The following is a 22,582-nucleotide window of genomic DNA, read 5'->3' as shown; positions in this document are numbered from 1 at the left end:
TAGTCCAGCTGCCTGTGCAGTTCAAAGATAGTCCAAACATGAATCTTCATAATCTTAGGTAGTTCACAAGTTAGAAATGTTGCAGTAAGAAAATTTTACCTCCATTCTTCTTCAATCTTATTTGAAAGCAGTCTGCCCATCTTTCAAACTTCCAGCCTAAACTTAGAGCTTTTCCATCCCTGATCTTCCTCACTCATGGGCTGACCAAATTTGGCCTGTCTGTCTCACAGACTGGCACCATAAACCAATGCCCATTGCTGCTTTGTTTTTCCATCATCTCTCTTCCACAGTGGCAGCTCCCAGGCAGCACAAGGCTGGGTGACCCTGGCACACCACTGCTAGTACACACCACATGTATTGCAGATTTGCATTGTTTCTCACTTTACAGGTGTCACTTGTGTTTTTTGATGAAAAGCAGAGATTCTCATTCTACCCATATCACACAATATACATTTAATCTTTTTCCTGAGTAAAGGTATTTCTGAAAAACACATAATAAGTATTTTTTCTATATAACATTACTGTGTTTCTACATAAATTGGCTATGTGCCCAGCTGTCCCTGTGCATATTGCAGCATGCCTTCCAAATGCAAGAGTTCCATGATTCCTGCCTCTTACTTTTTCTAGTGCTAAAAAAAAAAAAGCCAGCCATTTTGTGGAGCGTGGGTTTCCAAACTCTATTTTTTAAAACGCATTTTATTCTTTCTAACCATTTCTAGTATTTTTAGCAGGCAGGTGACATAATTTCAGATTGTCGGTTTTATTCTTGGGGGCATATGTTTCAGTCATTTAAGTTTGCGTAGAAGTTGGAAAAGCTCAGTGAGATACCTCAATACTTTGCCTTTGATGAGGATTCACTTACTAATATCACTGCCTACATAGTACATATGAGTATCTGAACCAGGGCCCCTTAATTTTTTTGGTAGCCAGTAATGAATTAATCAATACTGTCACTGGAGTTTGCCTTGAGTCATCTTGCTCTAAAGCAGAAGCCTATATGCAGCCAGATGAATCATCTGGACTCCAAGGACTGACTCCACATTCTGTGTGAAGGGAAGCTGGGCATGATACCCCTCTGTGGCCACCTACAGCAAGATGTAGCCAGAGACTGGTCCTGCTTCAACTCTATCATGAAGCTGTACTCTTGAGAGAAAGGTGTATGACTAAGATGGAAGTTGTCTTCCTGGTTCCTAGTGATGAATCACTTCCATAAGCTGATTGCCTTCATCTAGAGGAAGAAATGCTAGTTTAAACCAGTCTAGGGTCTGACCCATTCAATTCTTAGCTTTAAGTATCAGGGATTTCAACCACAGCCAATTTATCAGGCAGATTTTGTCATGTAATATGAATTGTAATCAAACCAAATACATCCTCCTTTCTTAAAATGTCTCGGTATATGTGGAGTCGGTCAAGGCAGAGTTTAAAGTTTCATGACTCTTTCAGCAGGGCAAATATGGGCACCACCACAGGTACAGATGTTCCTGAGTATGCCTGTCCTTAGTTTTAAAGGAAACTTGGTACCTCTTGGGACATCCTGGCCAAACCTGGAGTTCTGTCGATGGGTCTCAAAATGTTAAAAAACTTGTATTTTCATATGAGTCTGAAAAGGTGCTTGATTAGGTGGTGTTGGCATTTTGCTTTGAGAAGTAAAACCATATTCTTAGGGCAGCTCATCCTGTGGCCAGCCTAAAGTGAATAAAACCTGGTCTGACCTGACAAATTGCAAATTAAGTCAAACACAAGGAGTTTCCATGTTATTGAACAGGTAATGTTTCTGACAGAGGTAGACTGATTTTGGGAATGATTTGTTTTGTGTTTCACCTGCTCTGATCTTGGAAAAGGAGGGACCTTTCTAATTGAGCAGTTAGGAAAAGGAGTGAAAAGGAGAAGAAGTTATTGCACAGGAAGCTGAGCATGGCCTCTGCTCTTCCTGTGTGAAGAACACTGTGCTGCCTCATGGCTGGCTAAAAGCAAAAGGGCCCCTGTGCTGTTGCTCTCGAGATGGGCAGAGAGCAGGAGAATTCCCACCAGCTGAAATCTGCTCTGAGGACCCCACAGCATGCTCTTCTGCATGCCACCAGCTGGAATTTCCTGTCATAAAAATATTTCAGGTTGCTGAAATATTTCAGGTTCCAGTCCTTGCCACTGGAAAATAAAAGTGATCTGGGTCCAGTTCATTCTGTGGAAGAGATTTCACACATTTTGCTTCTAAGTCTACAGGGCATTTCACTCAATTACTCTCCAAGTCTGCTGTTTTCCAGGAGTTAGATACAGCATTCTTCTCCCCTTAGCTTCTTTTTCAGGTCTGAATTCATTGGGGTACATTTCCATAATTCCAGGCCAGTTTTCTTCTGGCCAAGCCCTGATATGCATAACTGATCATGCATAATGGAGAGGGAACTCGATATAAGGGAGAGGGAACTGGATGCCCAGGGGTGAAATCAGCTTCCAACCTACACCCTACTGAGCAGTACTCAGGATGAGAAAACAGCTGAACTGGCTGAAATGCACTGCTCTCGGTCAGCATAGCAAACCACAGTGAAACCATCTAATTTCATGAATGTCAATATTTTAATAATGTTGGGGTTTTGTAATTATTTCCCTGTCTCCTCATTTCTGTTACAGAAAGTGACACAACAGTATTTCCTTTAACAGAGAAATTCCAGCCCTGATCTAACTAAGGTGTGATGTGTATATAACACCAGCATCAGAAGGAGACCATGTGGGTTTTAGTGAGGCTTGCAAGTCCTTGACCTAAACCAAATTTACTCAAACTTCACACAACTGTTTTAACAAGTTACAGCAAATTCCCCTGCATGTGTCCAAATCTCATAATACCTGAAGACAGTAAGAGGTCCTTTCCACCCTCTAGCTAAGGCTCAGCCCTGGGGTGGTTTCTTGCTCTGCTGTTAATGTGTCTAGACTGGTCACTGAACCTTGCTGCTTACTATTCAAGAGATCACCTTGAGGTGAGGCTCAGCAGGGACATAACAATCCCTGTATGAATGCTCCAAGGCTGTTGGCAGTACAAAATAAAGCAGAACAGCAAAAAGCACCTCTGGTGACTGTGATTTCTTGAACAACCACAGGTTATTGCACGTTAAAAACTGGCTTCTCTCCAGATTCAGGCATGGCTGGTCATCAGCTCGCAGTATACAAAAAAAAGCTCTTAAACTGGCAAGGCAAATTGCTGGAGGAAGGGACTTGCTGGTCTATCTGCAAAGATGCATCCTGTCTGCAGGCCAAGGGTTTATTTTCTGCATTAGTGGTTGGCCTGAGGCCCATGTTGTGTTTATACTCAGAGCACATACTGCCTCACACAAAAGAAGTGGCTTTTAGAATTTACTGGAGCATCAGGAATTAGTAACAAACTACTAGCACTCTGCATCTCCTCCTCAGTTTAGGCAAAACTCTGTAAAGGCCAAACCAAGAGCCTTTTACCAGAGACCCATTCCTAGAATTTACCATTACTCTGCAGCAAGCTGGGACAGAGCCCTGAGGATATTTGGAGAGCTGTGTGAAGACCTGTGCAAAAAAGAATATCATCCTTTTAGGTAACCAGTTTTTGGAGTTACAGAGCTTAAAGTTATCCAGGTAACACACCAGTTATTAGTGCAGAGAACTTCACTAACCCTTTCATTCTGAACACAACCTGTGGACATCTGATACCAAACACATCAACCACCACTGCTACCTCCAATGTGAATATTGCCATGACAGCTGTATCATAAATGCTGTTCCTTTGATACAGGAGAAAGACCCATGGTAGATACCATTGCAGCAGGAGTCCTGTACCTGGATTTCCCTGAGCCATGGAGTCATAGATGAGTTTGCAGGTCTTCAGCAAGATGGCAATTTTCTTTTCTGGAGAGTAGGTCTTGTGCATGGTCGTGAACTTGTGAAGGATCTTTTCCAGCACAGCAGTTTCAGGCACACTGGTTGTCACACCCAGGTCAGTGGTAGTTGTGTTTTGTATCACAAGTTGGTTCTCTTTCAGCTGCTGTAAAGATCCATCTTTGCTGTGTATTTCTTTTAAGGAAGAATTAATGGCTTCCTTTAAAGGTTTCAGGACACATTTGTACAAAGCTGTCTCAGCAATCACTTCTGCACAGAGAAGGGAGAACACAAAAGCATGTAATAAATAAGCAATACAGTAGTACAGGTGCAAGTAAAAGTCCTAACGAAGCATGTGGTTGGTTATTCAAACACTACTACATAGCTGTGAGAAGGGAACAGAAATCACATCCCAGAAAGTAAACATTTCATTACCAACACTATCCAGAAGTCCTAGATGGGCTTGAGATGAACATCAGTGTGTGGTCTCTGTCACTGGAGCAGTAGGAGACCTCCTGCTACCAGCAGTCCCTGCTCTCTTTGCCTGACTCCTGGCTGACCAGCATGGCATTGCCAGGCACAGGAAAGCCAACTCTGGGGAAAGAAGAGGAATCTCACCTAACTGTGAGATTCACAGCCCTGCCCTTACAGTTGCCCAGATGCAATTCATCTCATGTCCCTTCTGACCTCTCCTTCTGCCTTGTTTGAGATATTCACTTTGGGATGAAATTAATTGCACCCTCAAAGCACCCCGTTTCTTTCCTCAAAGCAGCTGCACCCACCAGCTCAGAGACAGGAACCAATATCAGGTCAGAAGTTAATCACTGTTACTGCTCAAGGGACTCTAAATTACTGATCCTTTAAGATACCTCTTATGCCATGTGTGGAGGAGGAAATAATATGAGTGGGTTGAGAATTTGCTTAATGTTTGGCTGAAGATGAAAGGGAGCATAAGAGACTGTGAGGAAGCCTGTTGTCTGACTCCTAGATACCAGAGGCATAGCTAGAGGGACTGCAAGAGATTCTCTTGTTGCACTGAGGCAAAAAGGTCATTGGCCAAAGAGTTCATCTGCTCAGGCAGTGAAGAATGAACCAGAGGGCAGTAATATTTATGTATTCAAAATGAAATTATTTTAAAGAATCCAAAGAACCAATCAGCCTGAAGCAGGGCAAATTCAAGTGGTAAATCCTCCAGTGGGAATCCTTGTTCTCCACAGAAGAAGACAGTCCTGTCAAGGTTGACTGGGCTACATCATCCCGTTAAGGAACTGCCAGTGAATAGAGTTAGATACAGGGTCAAAACCAGGCATGTCTGTGGGAACGTGGTGGGATATTTGCACACCTACAGCTCTACCAAGCAGAATGAGGGCACTTCTTTCCTCCCCCTTTCCACTTTCATTAATCAAGATTCAAGACAGACTCTCTGTGCTGCCCCCACACTCCCCACCTTGAAGAAGGAGGTAATTGGGACAAAGATTGAAGGTGTTACACAAGATGCATGAGAAGTGAAACTGCAGGTTCCCTCTCTACGCTATGGCAGGGGCTGGCTGCAGGTCTGTTCTGCTGGGAACCTGCAGGATCATGTGAAGCCTTTGCTGGGGGAGAAGGAAATCAGCAGAGCCGGCTGAGACTGACAGTGGACAGCCTTTTACTCCTGGCTCACCACTTAGCTGAGTCCCACCTAATACTGGAGTTGCAGGATCCCCGGGAATCCCTGGTCACTCCTGTGGTTCACGCCATATTCTGGGTCTTCCAGCTCCCAGCTTGTTCTAAACCAACTTAGCCAGAAATAGCTCTGCATTGGTTCTCAGGTCCTCAAGAAACAGTTTTAAGCTTTCAAAGGAGCATGTGTGCACGTGCATGCACACTTTTTCTGGCTGTACAGCTTTCACTGGGGTGAAAAGTCCTACAGTCCTTTTTATATTCCCTCATGGATGTACATTAAACAGACCAGTCCAGTCCTTAGCAAGGAGAGAAGTAGCACATTATTCCCCCACAGGATATGAATGAGAGGCAATGAAACACCTGTAAACAGTTAAAAATAATACTTTTTTTCTCCCCAAAGGCAAATTATACCTATGGCAAAGAGGTGAACCACAGGAGTGGTTCATTCATTTTAGAGCTGGCAATAGTCTTGCAACAGACTTTTCTTCTGTACCTCTGAGCTCTGAAGAGCACAAAGCAGAATCAAGTGATTCCTCCAACCTGCTACTCAAAATCATCCTAGTCTTGTCCCTCTCTGTGAGACAGTGATTGACCTCTAAGGTGTATGCCACATGCAGGGAGTTCTCCATCCTTGTAGCAAAGCAGTGGACATGAAAGGCCATGGGAATGCAGCTGTGAAGGGGAAAGTTTACCTTTTGTGTTTCCAGTGAATTCAGCTCTGCGTGCAAACCTATACACACACACACACACACACACACACACACATATATATATATATAAAACATACATGTATGTCTCTCATACACACAAACACATCTCTTTTGCTTAAACTCTTCCCTTTATAAATTCATAAAGGCATAAAGGGATTCCCATTCATAAAGGGATTTTTCCCCTCATTGGTCTCCAGGTCTTTGAGCTGTTTCTCCAAGTGCTGGCAACCACAGAGCAGACTTCAATTTATGCTGCTTGAGTTTTAGGGGATGGTTTATAATTCTGTAAAGCAGAGCCTATGTCCTGCATAATTCTTTCTCCCTCCTCACCTTCCCAAACCATGCCCAAGGATGAATAAACCACAGTTACCTACCTAACTGTTCCTCAGTGTAGGAGGCTGGGTCTACCAGGGATTTCAGCTCAGTGCTCTGCACTAAGTAACTCTTCAGCTGAGTCATCATCAGCCGAATCTCCTGTAGCATCTCTGTGCTGGAGTTCTGCTTTGCCATCATCTCCAAACTGTACACTCTGTAGTCCCGCACCAGGTTGCCAAAGTAGGACTCCTTGTCCTGTGCCAGCTCCACTATCTTCTTCTGCAGCTTCCTGTCACTAGACAAAAAGACTGTGAAGACGTTGGACAGGTTCACCAAGGACAGCCTGTTTTTGGCCTTGGCCAAGATCACAGAGCGTGTCTTTTTACCAGATGAACTACTCAGCATCTCCAGGTCATCCTCTGTGCTGCTGGTGGAGTAGGAGTCTGGCTCAGATGTTGATGCTTGAGCCACGGTGCTGCCTCCCAGGTCCTCCAGGGACAAGTGTGACCCTTCCAGTTCAGCTGAGCTGGCAGATTTGTGGCCATGTCCCGGTTCAGTCTTGGTGTGTGTGCAAGTGGCACCACCCGTCCCTGCGGCTGGGCTGCCCTTGCACACAGCCTGCCCTGCTGCCACCGCCTGTCTGTCCCGCTGTTCTTTGCTTCTGCTGGCAGGAGCTGGGCGTCCTTGGTACCTGGGAAATTCTCTTCCTTCTCGGTGGTGGGATAGGAGGTGACTTTCCTTTCTCAGTGGCATTGCTTTGTATCTTAGGCATGTCCTCCTTCTTCTCTGCAGGTTCAAGCTTTGTCTCCTGAAACTGTGATACAGCCTTTTTGGGAATCTCCCCAGGTATCTCTACAGCCTTTTTGCACAGCAGTGTTTTATCTCTGCTCTCTGCACTTGTATCTTGGTTTCCTTCTGTCCCTTCCCCTTTCAGCATTTCACAATTTTCAGGGTTACCCACAGAGCTCTCCTCTGAGGTCCTCTCACTTGGCCGCCTCCGCGGGGGAGCGGAGGGCTGGGAGCCCTTCCTGAGGCTCCCTGCCAAGGGTGCACTGGCCGAGCAGCTCTGCTTCCTTTCTTCTTTATCATCACCACCCTCCGTTTTCATTTCCTCGAAACTCTTTCCTAGTGGCTTAATAAGTAGCTTGTTTTCTTCACAGGCAGTCATGGGGTCCTGTGGGAGCTTCAGGGAAGGTTTCTGAATGAGCCCATGAGAGGGTGGAGGGGGAGGAGGACGTCGAGGAGACCTCCTTTCAGTAAGCATGGTGGCAGGGGGGAGTTCAGTGCTCCCAGAGTGGCCTTTGGGAGAAGATACATCTGGAGGACAAGGATTACTGTACTCTTCTATAAATATAGGATTCACAAACCACAGCCTGTCATTTCCTATTGACAGCTCAATTTCACATGAGCAGTGGTTTGTGCCACTTGCAAAACACTGGGTAGGTCTTAAACTGTCTGCCTGGGCAGTGCTGAAAGCAGAGTCTTTTGCAGGGTGGGATAAGTCCTGTCTCCTGTGGTTTAAGCAGGAATCCCAGAAATCTGTCACCAAAAAAAAGAAAAAAGAAAAACTAAAAAAAAATCTCAGAGAATTTTAGCTGCTAATGATACGTAGAAAATATACTTATTTTTAAAAGAAACGGTACGCAAATTTCAATGTTGAACTTTCTGCACAAAGCAGTGTGAAGAAAGAATGAAACTGTTTTATGCATATAAAATTCCTCAAGCCAGGGGATGAGCTCAGAAGCTTCACTAGAATTCTCTCCCCTGTCAATTTTAGGACACTTACCTAGTAAAAGTTGTTAATGCTGTTCAGCATTTTCAGTACGAGCAGGAAGGTGCAAGTAACAAATACAAATGACTGTGAGTAGGGATCTATGCTCGTTCAGTGATCAGTGCCCTCCAAATGCAAATAGCTGTGCATACCTGAGGAGAGGATGTGAAGACCCCAGGCAAGCTGTGTCTGCCTCTTGCTCACAACTGGTACTGGCTGGGGAACCATTTTCCTTACGCTCTCCAGCTGTACTCAGTATCAGCAAATGCAGGACAGAGGAAGTTGTTTTAAGGCAGAATATAATGCTGTGAAGTCTCATGGGCTGAGGAAATGGTGAGTAAACCAATCTACAGAGGGGAAGTTGATAATTTTTCTCAGTAGTGGTCAGGTTAAGGCACTGTGATGAAAATGCAAAGCTGAAAGGAGCAGATCATATGGTTCTACCAAGTAACACAGCTGCTTCAGAGCAGGCATTTCCCAGCACAGCCACACTGTCTCACACTGCAGAGAAGGCTGTTTGATCATCTCTCATTGCTGTCCTGGATCTTCCCTTATCTTGCACTCTGGGAGGGATAATTAAGCAGTTCTTGGAGTCTTTGGCATGTCTGTGATGGTATGTGCTCTTTGTGCAGTGCAATTATGCTAATTCTCCTCCTAAAAGAACTTCTGTACCACTGAGGTCAGGACTAGAGGGCCTGCAGTATGTCCTCTATGATAACATACAGAACAGCCAGATCCTTTGTGGAACACCTCAGCTTGCAGATAGACATCTTACTTCTATCCCTTTGAAACACATAGTACTTTGAAATAAATACAAAGCAACATATGAGAATTTCAGACAATGCTTTGTTTCCTTTGGAGTGCCACTTTGGGCAGCACTTAATAGTTTGTGTTCCCATTTGTATCCACAAAATTTTGTTCCAGGAAGCAATAAACAGCATCTGTCAGTATCTGAGCCTGTCTGACTCCACTAAGACAGCCTGGCACTTCAGGAAGTTAGCATCATTTCCCAGAAAGACTGCACACAACAGCAGGTTTTCTTCTGTTGTCAGAAACTTGACTGGTATGAAATACACCATGACAAATAAATTTCCAAGCCTCACTACTTTTATGACCACCAGTACAGGAGAAAAGGAAAAAGACTACAAGCAATATTGTTTGGTGCTTGTGATTTAACTAATCTCTTCTTTCAGAAGTTGCTGGAAACTGTTGCCTGAATCAAGATAGCCTCTGCTGGCTGAAATTAGACTGAAGGTTGCAGATTCATGATACACTTCCTGCATTTTAATCCAAATTTTTGGACTTATAAAAAATTAAGTGTAAGATAACCAGTGCAACTTGTTATCTCAAGTTGTAAAGTACCTTTTAATCAGCAATAAGTGCTGGCTGGACATGTCTATAAAAGGATGTTTTGACAAATTGGAACATACTCAAAATAGAGGATGCTGAAAATGTTAGAGGCAAATCTGTTGGTGATATTCAACAAAGCTGCCTGAACTGAAACCAGTGGGGTTTTCCCATGCCTTCTGGGAGGAAGAAAACCCAAAAATAGTGAGATTGCTCTAATAAATATCTCTAAATGAGCTAACTCTTCCATTTTCTTCGTTGTTTTGCTCTTTTCAACACCTGAAGGAAAACTGAAAAACCAAGGAGCATGAAAGTGGCTTACTGAAGTAGCTGTCTCAAGTGGAGTGTGTTAAATGAAAAGGAATAGAAAGGAGAGCTCCTTTAGTTCACAGAATTGCTTTTCCTATCTGTGACTTTATACATCTCATCTAAAATTTGCTTGTTTGATGCTGTCCCTAAAAATAATGTTCCTTTTGCATGTGATTTGTGTGAGGTGCGAGAACATGTTGGGATGATACAAATTTCTCTACCAACTAGAAATCCTGCAGGAGCAAGCAGAAATATAAAAACTCAAAAATATCACACTTTCATCAGCATTGCCCCCACACATCAGAAGGAGAAGCTGCAAAGGTGTTTTCCATATAGCTCAGATATGAGCCACTTCCAAAGTGCAGAATTACGCCGAGAGGCCGTGCTGCACTTCAGCTCACCCAGACTGTAGGGACCAACCCTGGACAGAGATCCAGGTGGAGGTTTATGGCCAAAGGGGCAAGTGCCCTTTTTGTTAGCATTCTGCTATGAACATAAAGATCATAAACATCTTCCTCTAGCATTCAGACCCCTTTAGCTATTCCGAAGACAACAGTTCATCTATCTTCCAGTTGCATTATGTCTCTGCAAGGCACTATTGTTCTCACAAGTCCAAGTGAAAATCTGACTGCTTTGAGGGACTTACCTATCCCCAGACTAGAGATAATTTCAAGGTCTTGAAAGCTACTGGCTTCTAATATTGCTTGTGGCAGCTTCAGGGTAAAGGGCAGCAAATCCCTGTAAAAACAAACACAATGAAAAAACAGCAGAAGGACAAACCCCACAGTTGTTAGGAACTCCAGACTTCAGCTGATTTTAGTGATTGGATTGACTCACAATTTCATCCGTGTTCTGTGGCTGGTAAGGAATTATGGACATTGTGCCAGACTGGGCTGCTCTGATTTCACAAAAGATCACCAGCTTCTGTGGTGATGCTTCATGCCATAGCACTGACTTAATCCCTGTGGCTTGGCTCTGTCCTCTGAAAAGAGCAGGAATGCCTCTCACCTCAGGGAAGGCCACAAGGGTTGAAATATCTTCCCATTAAAAGTGATGTGCTACAAATTGTAATTATTTTTATTGGAAAAGCCAATCTTTTTCATGTGGAAAGGGTTTGAAGCCTCTTTTCTTTCTGTTTACCCCTCTCTCACTACTCTGCTTCCTCTTTTAAAAATCTCTGTAAGTGTAAGGCATGGACACACAGCAAGGCACGGAGGGACTGGGAAAGGAAAGCCCCAGCTGGGGAAGGGTCACCCCTGGGTGAAGGGACAGACAGGGAGGAAGTGCTGCATGACACTGAGGAAACACATATCTCTCTCTAACCCTCTACTCTCAGACTTCTGAGTATACTTGGTTTCTGGAAAGATGCTGTACTTCTACTGAAAATAAAGATAGAGTTTCTCAGAGGATGTTGGCTGGGTTTCACTGAAACACGCCCTAAGTCTCAAGCAATTTAACAGAGCCCTTGGTCTGCCAGTGAACTGTTCAGGTTTGCCTCTTGCCCAGTGACAATTTGCTAACCCTGTTCTTGCCTCAATTCCATTTTAAAAGGACTAGAAAAGCCAGTCCCTAAATGATAGCAAGGAATGGTGCAGGATCATCTTACACATGAAAAGTGTGTAAGTTTCTGACCTTTTTAACAGATGCATACCTTACTGATATTTTGGGTTCCCCATGCTCTGTGCACTGCTGAGCACTCTGTTGTCACACTCACATAAACTGATGTGATCTCTCACCTATTACTTTTTCATGGCAGATACGAGGTTTAGAAGATGAAGAGGGTCCATGTAACTTCTGCTTTCTTTGTTATTTTATATGCACGAAATTTCCATTAATTTTCTTTTTTAAAAAAAAAACTTATTAAGATCAGGAAATATTAGGACATTGCCCTAATAGAAAAAATATCTGGTTTTATTAATGGGGCAGCAGCTTGCAGACCAGCCACCAAGTCATCTGTTACCTAGAGGCAGGTAATATATCCAGACCAAAAGTTTTTTTGAGAAGAGCTTGTCAGTCCTGAAAAGCTGTTTCCAGGTATTCATAGACAATTTACTGCATCCCTGCTATCAGAGCTCTACATTCACCATCACAGAGAGCTCCTATGAGCTGCCAGCAAATGGTAGGTCAGTGTCTTTTTATTACCTGCTTCTCTCAGAAAATTATTCCCTTTTTAACTTGTCTTTTGACAGTAGCCTGGAAAATCACATGAACCATCTGAATGTGTATTTGACACTCAGAAATAACATCTCTAACAGGAGCTGAACTGATGCCTTGTGAAGGCTGACCTAGAACAGAGGCTAGACAGAGTTAAAGAATAAAGTGGGGATTTATTAAAAGGCCTGAATGGATGCACCTTGGGCAGTACAAGATCCCAGCCAGGGCTACACCCAAGATGAACCCAAAACGGTCACAAAATGGACACAGTCACAAGATCTCTCACTTTAAAAAGTTTTGGTCCATCAGCATATTGGACTTAATTGTCCAGTTACAGCTTTAGGTTATGAAGTCCCATCCCTCATGTTTTTCCCTCTTCAGTCCACACTGTTTATGCTCTTGGCCTGAAATTTGGGTCCGTTGTCCTTGGTTCCAAGCTAGGAAAGGAATTGTTTTGTCTATCTGCTCTGTGAAGAGAGCTTACCATCCCTTAATATGAAGCTCAGAACTACACACTACAGCAGTACAGAACCTGAAAAATATAAAAGCTAAAATATAAGGCATCAGATAGAAGAACTTTCCTTTCTTTCTCTCTCTTTCTTTTCTTTTCTTTTCTTTTCTTTTCTTTTCTTTTCTTTTCTTTTCTTTTCTTTTCTTTTCTTTTCTTTTCTTTTCTTTTCTTTTCTTTTCTTTTCTTTTCTTTTCTTTTCTTTCTTTCTCAAGCCATGATCCTTTTTGCAGGAAAGCAGAAGTGAGCATATTTTCTTTGTCACCAGCCACTTACTATAAATGCCCAATTATATTTTGCATTTGGGCTGTTCTTTGCTTTAGTGAGAAAGAAATCATTTTAAGGGCCCAGGGGTTGACTTATGTCCATTCTATAGGGTCTATATTCATAGATGGCTAAATGTCTATTAACTGATGAGGGCGAGGTGGAGCATGGTTTCTTGTGTGCAGGTAGGAGTTGTGGCTCAGTAGTGCTGAACTCAGGTGGCTGCAGGAGCAATGGTCAGAGCAGTGGGGACTGGCTGGATAACTGACTGGCACACTGTATCCTGCCCCAGACACTGTTCCTACTGTGTGACTGATGTGACTGCCTTGTAAGCATATCCTGAATCTGCTCTCTCCTCTTCAAAGGAAATAACTGCTTGAAGAGTCATGTAAGTTTATATAGGGGAAGTCAAAAGTCTACAACCAGCTCACAACCAGGCCTGCTGCAGCAGGGACAGGGTAAGCAGGTGGAGGTATTGCTGCAGTGTGCTAAAGCATGAGGTACACAGATTAGAGAAGGCTGCAGACATCATCAGCTGGTGATCAAACTTTGCACTAGTGAAAATGACATTACAGGTCTCTTCCACCTCTGTACCCATTATTCTTGGTATTTCTGTGCTGAGCGAACAAACACTTTGTTTTCATTTCAAATTTTAGCCTAAGAAAATACATTGTCTCAGGTCTACTTTCCTTGACAGATTCCCCATAGGTGACAAAGTGCTTTGAGTTGCCACCAGGCAACAGTCCATTATTAGGTTTGCCAAGTTGCTACCAGGTGTGTGTGTGTGTGTGTGTGTGTGTGTGTGTGTGCTTAAAGCTTTAAAGAAATAGTTACTCAGCTCAGGGCCCTTCTTCTTCCCTGCCCTCCTAGCCTCAGTTCTGTGCCTCTGCTCTTTGTGGAAGCAGCCCCATGGACAAAGCTTCCAGCTGCAGGGACAGCTGTGCTTGTGGGGTGATCTGGCCCCATTGTAGATACATCTGAAACACCTCTGGTCTGGCAGGCTGGAGAGTAGCAGGGGAAACAGGGGTCTGTGCTGGGACTGGGAACTGGGAAGGGCAGACCAGAGGGGAGGGCAAGATGACTGTGCCATGGAAGCAATGAATGCAACTCACCTGCTGACACAGTAGAAGGCAACCAATTTGAAAACATCCTCAAATACAAGGACAGATCCTTCCAGGTACAGGACTGGTGAAAAACAGAAAAGACAGTCAGCAGCTGATTTCTTTGAGCTATATGATAAAAAAATAACAGGTAGGTTTGGCTGGCACATCTTGTGTTCAGTCATGGGCTAATATGATGAAGCATAAAGAACTGCCTTCAAGTGGCCAGATGCAACGTGATTCTTCAGGGAGACACTAGAGAAGAAATATCTCAGCTTGGCTTTCTGAAAAGTTAGCTCAAAATATCCAAGTGTTTGACACTAGCAGAAACAATGGGAAGAAAGAAACCTCCCAGCTCACTTCCAAAGGGATCCTTACAAGCCCATCTGTCTCTAAGGATGTGCATATCTGCAATACATACAGGGCTGACCTTGTGACTCTCCATGCTGGAATCTGGTTTGGTCTGGATGGACAAAGTGCTTTGAAGAAACAAAAAACAGAAATGACTGTTTCATTACTGTGTGTGTGGGCTCTGACCTGGGTCACACAGGCAGTGTGAGCACAGCTTATTTGTATCTCTTCCATCTTCTCCCTCCCATGGTGTTATTCAGTGACTGCACTCCCCTTTAAGTGGCAAAATACAATCCACCATATTGCAGAGTTCTTTAAGATGAGCTTCTTTATAAAGACATGCATTTGGCATTGTGTAGCCCAAATCTCACACGTTACTACAGAGCTTTTGGCTTTTAAACTAGAAAAAATTCACTGACTGGTAGAGAAATTTCACTGACTGATAACCCAAGGCAAAGACCTGGATCTGCAGGAGAGATGTGTCCATCTTTGCTTCACCCTTACAGTCTGACAAACTCTATGCCTGTTTGCACACAACATGGCCCCACCACAGACATTGACAAGGGTAAAGAAATCAGCAGTGGATTCTCAGAAATACCCTCTTACTAGTGGGAAAGAACCATCTCAAAGCTGCACTCCAGAGCTGCCCCAGGAGCCTGCCAGGAGTCCCTGGGGAGCAGCACCAGCTCCCATCCCCATGGCACTGCCTACAGGCACTGTGCATCTTCCTTCACACTGTTCCAGGTCAGAGCTGGGGACTCAAAGCTCAGCTGTTGTGACTCAGCTTCCTCAGCCAGCCATGATTCACAGCCCTGTGAGCCCCCTGCCCTGCCTGCCTGGTGCTTGGTCTCCTGCAAAGAAGGGCCTCCAGCACCTGCAGGAAGGACACATCCACCTGGTCTCCTCTCCCTCACCTCTGTGCCCTGGCTCTTGTTTTCCAGCCAGCAGATAATCCCCCTGCAAGGAAATGCTCAAGACTGTCTCTTGTTCAGGTTCATATCTCATTCCCCAAACCAGGCATTTCCTCCTTTTACTTCTCCCTTTGTTGTAGCCCAGGCCCAGCAGGTTGTTATTTTGGGCTGAATACTCCAATGTAGGCATTTTTTATAGAGACAAAGACCGTGTAATTCTCAACAGTCATTCCTAGCATCAGCTATGTTGGATCAGCAGGAACAGTTTAACCTCCATGTATGCACTCAGACCAGACTGCATTGTGTAATTTAAAATGTACTTCAAGCAAAACAATCCCTTATCCCCTTTCCCTCACTTTTCTCTCACAACTGGAAAAATCATGTTTGGCAAGGTTCTTTCTTTTTCCATAGTAAGAATCATATTTCAGTCAGGGATTTTCATTAAACATCTACCATGAATAATTTCTGTAGTTTGAAACCCATCTGCTTTGCAGTTCTGACACAGGAAACAAAAATAAAGACAAAACCCAGTCCTGCTCTGGAGAATGAACCAAAAACCCAAGAGTTGAATTCACTTGAATCTCCAGCTATTAAATAAAGCCCTTTGTACAGATGATGGTTTTAAGGGAGTTGGTTTTTTTTTTCTCTGTCAAGAACTACGTGCTCACTTTGGCATTCTGAGTTGCAGGTATCCATAACAGACCAGGCTGCACCTGTACATGCTCACATATATGAGCAAATTGCTTGGATTGGGACTATTGATTGCTTCTGTGCCAGGAAGATCTGCCACTAGGGAGCTTGAATGTCAGGCAAAGAAATATATTAGTCTGAGTGCCTCTGTGTCAGGAGTTTCCACATATAAGTGCCTTGCCACTGCATAGCTACTTCTCCTCACATATACAGTTAAATTGCATAAAACACCACAAATCACCAGGAATTATACTGCTAAAGAAGACTAGGTACAAAAAGCTGCTGAAGCTCAAGGACAGAAGTTTTCAGCAGGTGGTATATATAAATAGGACTGTCCCTGCTCTGGGAGGTCACAGAAGGTAACAAAACCAAGCATATTTCTCAGCAGGCTGGAATTCATCATACAGAGACCCACAGCTCTCCTGGGACATTTCTGGGCAGCCTGCAAACAAGTAAGAACAGATGGAAGAATAGTAAGAACAGTCCTTTAGATGTGTCATTACTCGAGGTACTAACACCATCAGGAGCAATGCTCAGCCCAGAATTTATTCTGAGCAGTGGCCATGTCAAGCAGCCTGCACAGAGTTGCCATGGCTACTTGGATCTGCTCCCAGCACAGCATCCATGGGGAAATTCTGCCTTGCAAACTCCTGAGGGGAACATCTTCCTTGGGAGAAAATGTAACACTTTTCACCGATTTTTTTTCTAGACACCTGCTGACACCAGCAGACATCACTGATAAGCAGAACTTTTCTTTTGGATGGCAGATGATGGGTTTGATACAGGAACCTGTCTTGTGGGAATGGTTGCCATTCACCTGTGGAGATCATTACGTGCATCCTGCTGCATGTTTCTAATTCTTGGAAAGATGAAGAAAATAGCAATCTTGAACAGCTAAAAGCACTTTGCTGTCTGTTGGGGACAATATTTCTGCCCCCCAGAGCCATTGCTGCCTTCAAGGCACTCTGCTCTGAGAAGACAATCAGGAAGAGGTGATTTTCTCTGGCTGTGGGTGTGTTGTGGGTAGTTGGGGATATTTCATTGACATGAGAGCTGCTGCTTAGAGAGGGATTGTGATGCTGCCATTTATAGGAACTCATGACTTTAGCAGAGTCTACAAGCAGACATCTGCCAGACTGCTGTAATCCTGATGAAAAGTGCAGAGAAAAAATTCACCTTTCTTGGGCTTGTGAAACTAGATCCAAGGCACCTTAAGAGCAAGGAAATATCTACATCTCACCATAACAGTGCCTGAATGTCAAGAATATGATCAAGAGCAAGAGAAAAATAGGATGGGTTCTGTGAGCCAAACATATTGCCACAGCATATTGAGTTTTACCTGATATTTAGAAGCCCATTGAAAAATGTCACTTTCAGAAAATAAAAGGGGAAATGTGTAGATCAGTGGGCAATTTTGAGTAGTCTGAAACAAAGAGACAAGTATAATTGAATTTTTCTTATGGTTGACAGAAGCAATACCAACATGAATTAGTGGTTCATTGGTGACTATACTCTGGTTTTGTGTCCTTTGGCAACTCAGTAAATGAACAGAACATGGCCAGGTTATGAACTGTTATACATATTTATGATTGTCTCATCTTCCTCTTCCAAACACCAGCATGGTCTGAAGAGTGTCATCTTTAGGCCAATCTGTATTCATGTTCCCTTTACTCTTTGGCTCTCCCCATCATTTCTCCATCCAGATGCAGATGTCTTTGAGTCACACTGTCCCTGAGCATTCTGCCATAATTTCCTCTCCAATTTTTTCCCCACAGAATTGTGTTTGCTAGTTCCATTGTTCTGGTTACATGGACAAACCAAGCCAATTTCATCTTATTGCTTACACAGGCTCATGGGACTCAATTACTTCAGCTTCTTCTTCTTCTCTAGTGGCACTGTAAGTGCTATCCACTTGGTTTTTCATTTGTTTTTGGTATCTGTGTAGTCCTTCAGAGACATCTGAATTCAAAGACACAAATTCCTTATTCTGCAGCAGTTATGTTGACAGAGGACTACTGAGAAAACAACCATCCTCAGGAGTCCTGTCTGGATGTGCTTAGATGTTCTCAGTCTTCCAGATTCTGGGAAACTGAGAGATTTATCATTATGGGTGTGATTCCAGTTTTCTGTTTCTATTTTCAGATTATAAATCCAGAGTGTCCTAACAAGAGGTGTTTTTCTCCTTTGGTATAAGTCTCTGTTTTGACACCACAGGTTGCCATGACCTTTGCAGTAAGCAGCACAGGCCAGCTTTGCTGCTGTTCTACCCTCGGTGAGTAAACCTTGCTATGAGCATCACTCCAAGGCAGAGGCTACCAAAATTCTTACTGCCAGACACTGACAGTTCAGGTTAGCAGCTTAGCACTTTCCTGCCCGTGGGGAAGGAGCCCTGGGTATTTTCATGGAGTGTTACAGTGACTGCTGTAGCCCCAAAGCTGAGGCTGTTGTGTCTGTCACGATTCACTGCACTTGTCCTACCTGCTGTGCTCTGCAGAAATGTGTGAGAGTGTGATGGAATTCCTTCTGGTTATTGTTCCAGTTCCCCAGTTCTGACCCTTATTCACACAATTGGCTCCTCGTGGTTTTAAGAGAAAGATCCTCAGCTGGATGGTTCTAAAGGAGGGAAATTTAGACCTTATTGGCAGAAGTCCTTAGTGTGTTTAAGGCACTCTTCTGCAACATCTCTGTTGGAAAGTTCCTGGTGTCTGTCTCTAGCATTGTTTCTTGTGTTATTTCTTGATGATCTTGTGGATGGTACTATATGGCCTTCTAATGCTGTGTTTTTGTAAAACACTGACACAGTTTATCTTTTTTCTCTTCTCAAGGCCTTTTTATTTATTCTATAATCCAGTGTCTCTGCTTCTTCCACATGATTTCAAAGCTGTAGTTTCATTTTTGGTTGCACAATTCTAGACTGTCCTGGTCAACCTACGTCTTTTTTGTCTTTCTTGTCTTTCCTAGTGTGCTTTACTTAACTGCCAGTTGTTTCTGGTTTTTTCCCTCATCAAGGAAGGGCTGAAACTTCCCCTGTTTGAACTTCTGCCTGAGTCTCCTGTTGTGCATCCAACTCCTGCTTTTTCAAAAGATTTCAATTTTATGGTTTCCTACAGAGTTTAATCTTTCAGGCTATGATGAAAAAAAATCACTGTTTATGGCAGTTCCTGGGAAATTGGAACTAATGAATTATGAAAGTGGTAAAGTGTTAATGAGCTTGGTTGTAGAATATAAGATAAACCTATTTTTAAACTATGTTCTTCACTAAGTACAATTATTTTGTGCTGAACAAAGTGTCATTAAAGAAGATGGAAATCACAGACTTTTGTACTCTTCTCAGGCTGGAGCTGAGTAGAAGGGACACTCAGTAGAGATGACAGTTCCCCTCTACTCTGTGTGCATGTTCTGCTGCTAAGATAAGGAGCTGTCCTACACCTAACAGCCACAGGGGTCTTGGCCACTCCACTGTACTTTGGCTCACCCACATTCACCCAAGCAGATGGGCAGCACCTTGGTGTCCACTGAGGTTTAATGCCTTTAATTCAGTTTAAAATGCAGTGCTGCCTGGTCTCGTTGTCTCTGCTGCAGGATGCTCAAGCAGGAATATGTTACAGGCGTTTTGCTGCTCTTCTTTGCTTCCTCCTCATTGCCAGCAGTGTTTCAGCAGGGTGAGAGGGTGCCTCTCACAGGTACTCCATGCACAGCCAGCTCAGCTAAAAGAAAAGTGTCACAGCTCCTCAGTGCTTTCCTAAAAGGTATCCATGTGGATAGCACTGCCAGCTATTTCAGGGATTAAGAGCAGAGCACATGCTGGAGAGCAGCTCTTCAGTTTCAGAGCCCTTTCCTTACTTGTTAGGTCCTCAATCCCATATCCAGGTATGGAATAATGTGGAAATTCCAGCGTTTCTTCAGCCAGAGGAGATCCAGGACTTCTTCCCAGGGGAATTTCCAGGACCAGATGTCAATGTGAGATACAGCTGAAGTTCTAGATGCAGCCACACAGGGTCTGCTTTTGCAGGAATAAAGTAGGGAATATGGCCTTTCTGAAATAGTGAGTTCTAAGGGGCACACCCAGGAGAGGAGGATAACATTCAATCAATGTGGACCCTGCACTAAGCAGCTGGGCAAGAGTTGGGATCATTGCTGGAGAAGTCACATTTTTGCAGGTCATTCAGCATCCACTTGTACGTTACAATGGCAGTACAAGATTTGTGCTGCCCAGCTGCCCACTAAAACTGTCAGGGCTGAGGCATGGCTGACAAGACAAACTTGATATAGATACTTGTAAGTTACTCTCAGAAGGCAAATTTCTTTGGTAAAACTTTGTGAAGCATTCAGATATATAAAGGGTCTCCCCTGTGCCTCATGTAACAGGAAACGGTGCTATGATTTGAAATTCTGGGGATTTAGTTCTTAGCAACAGTCTCCAGGTCCTATGGATAACTCTTGAGAATCAATCCTTATGTGAAAAATGTATGCTATCATACAGATGTATTTTATTAAAAAATGTTTTTCTCCATTTACTTTGGAGAAGAGTTTATTTCTCTGGCTCTGAGATACATTGTGAAGTACCATAGTGCTGAGGTTAATCATACAGAAAAAGGAAATTTGCCAAGTGTTTTAAGGGAAGACATTCAGTATTCAGAACCACGTTCTGCAAGAGAGACTTCCATGAAGAAAAACCTTCACAAGCAAGACAATTTCCAAGGGTGACTGATGAAAGGGAATAACCCACTTTGAAATGGCAGAGGTCAATATGGTGGACAAAAAAAGGAAAAAAAATACACTCCTGCTTCCTAGAGCTGCAATCCCACCTAGCTGACAGCCTGATGAAAACAGCTCTTTTGTTTCCTGCTTCTGAGTGGGATAGATTGCCCTGTCACTGACTGTGAGGGTCCTACTCAAGGGTCAAAGAGTGAGGTCCTTAATGCCCTCATTTCACTTCAAACAGTATCTTATTTACCTCATTTACAAATCTAAATGTAAACTACAAAAATTACAAATCTAAATCTCATGTTTATTCAGCTCTGTAAGATCTTTAGATAGCACTGTCCAAGGATAAAAAAATATAATTTGTTTCTGTTTAGCCTCTGAGACAAGGACACTTGTATTATGGGTACTGATTTAGAGTAGCTGTTTTAAAGCCAGTAAGCTTTTTGGGTTGTGTTCAAGGAACTAAGCAGAGCAGGGTAAGACAATATTATCCTAGAACAGCACGCATAGTCTCTAGCTCTGATTACACACAGATTTTGCATTTTGCCTCTTGGGAGTGAAAATAAGGGGGAAAAAAAAAGCCAAAGTAAGGATTAACAAAGCTAACAAGACCCCGAGGGCTTCTTTCCAAAATGCTTTCCCTACAATCCCATCAGTTCAAAGCTTAGAGTAAAAATGAAAGTATTTGTATGGAGAGATGGGAGGTAACTGCTCACGATGAGAGTTAAAAAAAAAAAAGAATAAAGCTACCCGCTACAAGCAACCAGAATGTTTCCAAAACAACTTGTAAATCACAGAGAAGCCTGGCACTGTTCAATCTTGAAAAAGCAGCTGCACAAGTATTTAATGTTTTAAAATAAGCAGTGTGTCAAAGTGATGTGGAACTCAGCTCAAATGAGAAGGACTTGGTGAGGCTTTCTGCTTTCCTTATGCACATCTGCATTTAGGAGAGAAATTATGGACCTGCACAACAGGTTATAAAATGTGTCTTCATACCATGTTTTACAATATCCCCCAGGCCCGTGGTCACTGCTCTTGCCAACCCAAAATTCTGGGCTCCTAGCTCAGAGTAGTCTCCTGAAAGGGAACTCCTTGACTCTAACCCACTTTTCAGGGTTAACAGTGATGTGGATAATGGAGAACTCATCCTTGGCAGCCAGACTGATCTCAGGAAGATGTCTAGGTTAGACATCCTTAGGGGACTAGAAATCACTCAGTGTCTTATCTCGAATCAAACCACAGGCAGCAGACGAGACAAAGATAATGTCTCCTACGTCCTGATTACAGCCCAGATAGAGCTGCCCTTTGGTCTGGCACTGCCTGTGGAGGCAGACGAGTTCCAGCACCACCCCCAGAGCTGAAGGTCAGGGCTGGGGCAGAGCTGCCCAGTTATCCCATGCCATGGAGCTGACTTGCTCAGTGGGAGCTTGTCCATGCCAAGAAGCCGTGTTGGTGATGGCAGACTTTTCTCGTTAATGCGAAATATGCATAAACAGAGGAAATAAGCCCATGCAGAGCCCTGGGTGATGCAGGCAGATTGTTATCTGTGTCTGAGAGAGCCTCATCTGAAGATAACTAGGGTAGCTCTACATCTCATAGGCAGCAACAGGAACTATGTTAAGTGACAACATTCATCAGTCTACCCTCCTAAATGGCAAGGTGTCTGCCCAGAGCCCTCCTTAAATGCAGTTAAACTCCTTAAAATGTGAACCTGAAGGTTAACTACATGTTCAGCTTTTCCAGTCTCCCCTGCTAAAAATACACAAACTTTTACTCATCAATTTGCTAATCCTTGAAAAAAAAGTAGTCTTGGACAAGTTTTGCTGCTGCAATGTATGATTTGCTTAATTGAGATGGAATCAGCCAGTTTTGGGGAAAGAAGGGAAGAGGGATCTTCTGTCCCAGGGGTGTTGATAACTTGTTATTTTTTCCAGTACATTTCTTCC

The 22,582-nt window shown here is 43.4% G+C and overlaps 1 protein-coding gene across 1 annotated transcript in view; it reads right to left on the bottom strand.

Annotated features, from left to right (window-relative positions):
• LOC118687349 (ras and Rab interactor 3-like) overlaps nucleotides 1-22,582 on the bottom strand; it is a 153,121-nt gene that overhangs the window by 11,644 nt on the left and 118,895 nt on the right. The window contains 5 exon segments of the mRNA XM_036384275.2: nucleotides 3,796-4,104; nucleotides 6,584-7,160; nucleotides 7,162-8,063; nucleotides 10,598-10,689; nucleotides 13,990-14,062. Coding sequence (XP_036240168.1) covers nucleotides 3,796-4,104; nucleotides 6,584-7,160; nucleotides 7,162-8,063; nucleotides 10,598-10,689; nucleotides 13,990-14,062 — 1,953 coding nt within the window.

This window comes from Molothrus ater, chromosome 6, assembly GCF_012460135.2.
Source record: "Molothrus ater isolate BHLD 08-10-18 breed brown headed cowbird chromosome 6, BPBGC_Mater_1.1, whole genome shotgun sequence".
Taxonomy (NCBI): Eukaryota; Metazoa; Chordata; class Aves; order Passeriformes; family Icteridae; genus Molothrus; species Molothrus ater.
Note: the sequence above shows the minus strand (reverse complement) of the source record. Positions and strands in the feature narration are given on the sequence as shown.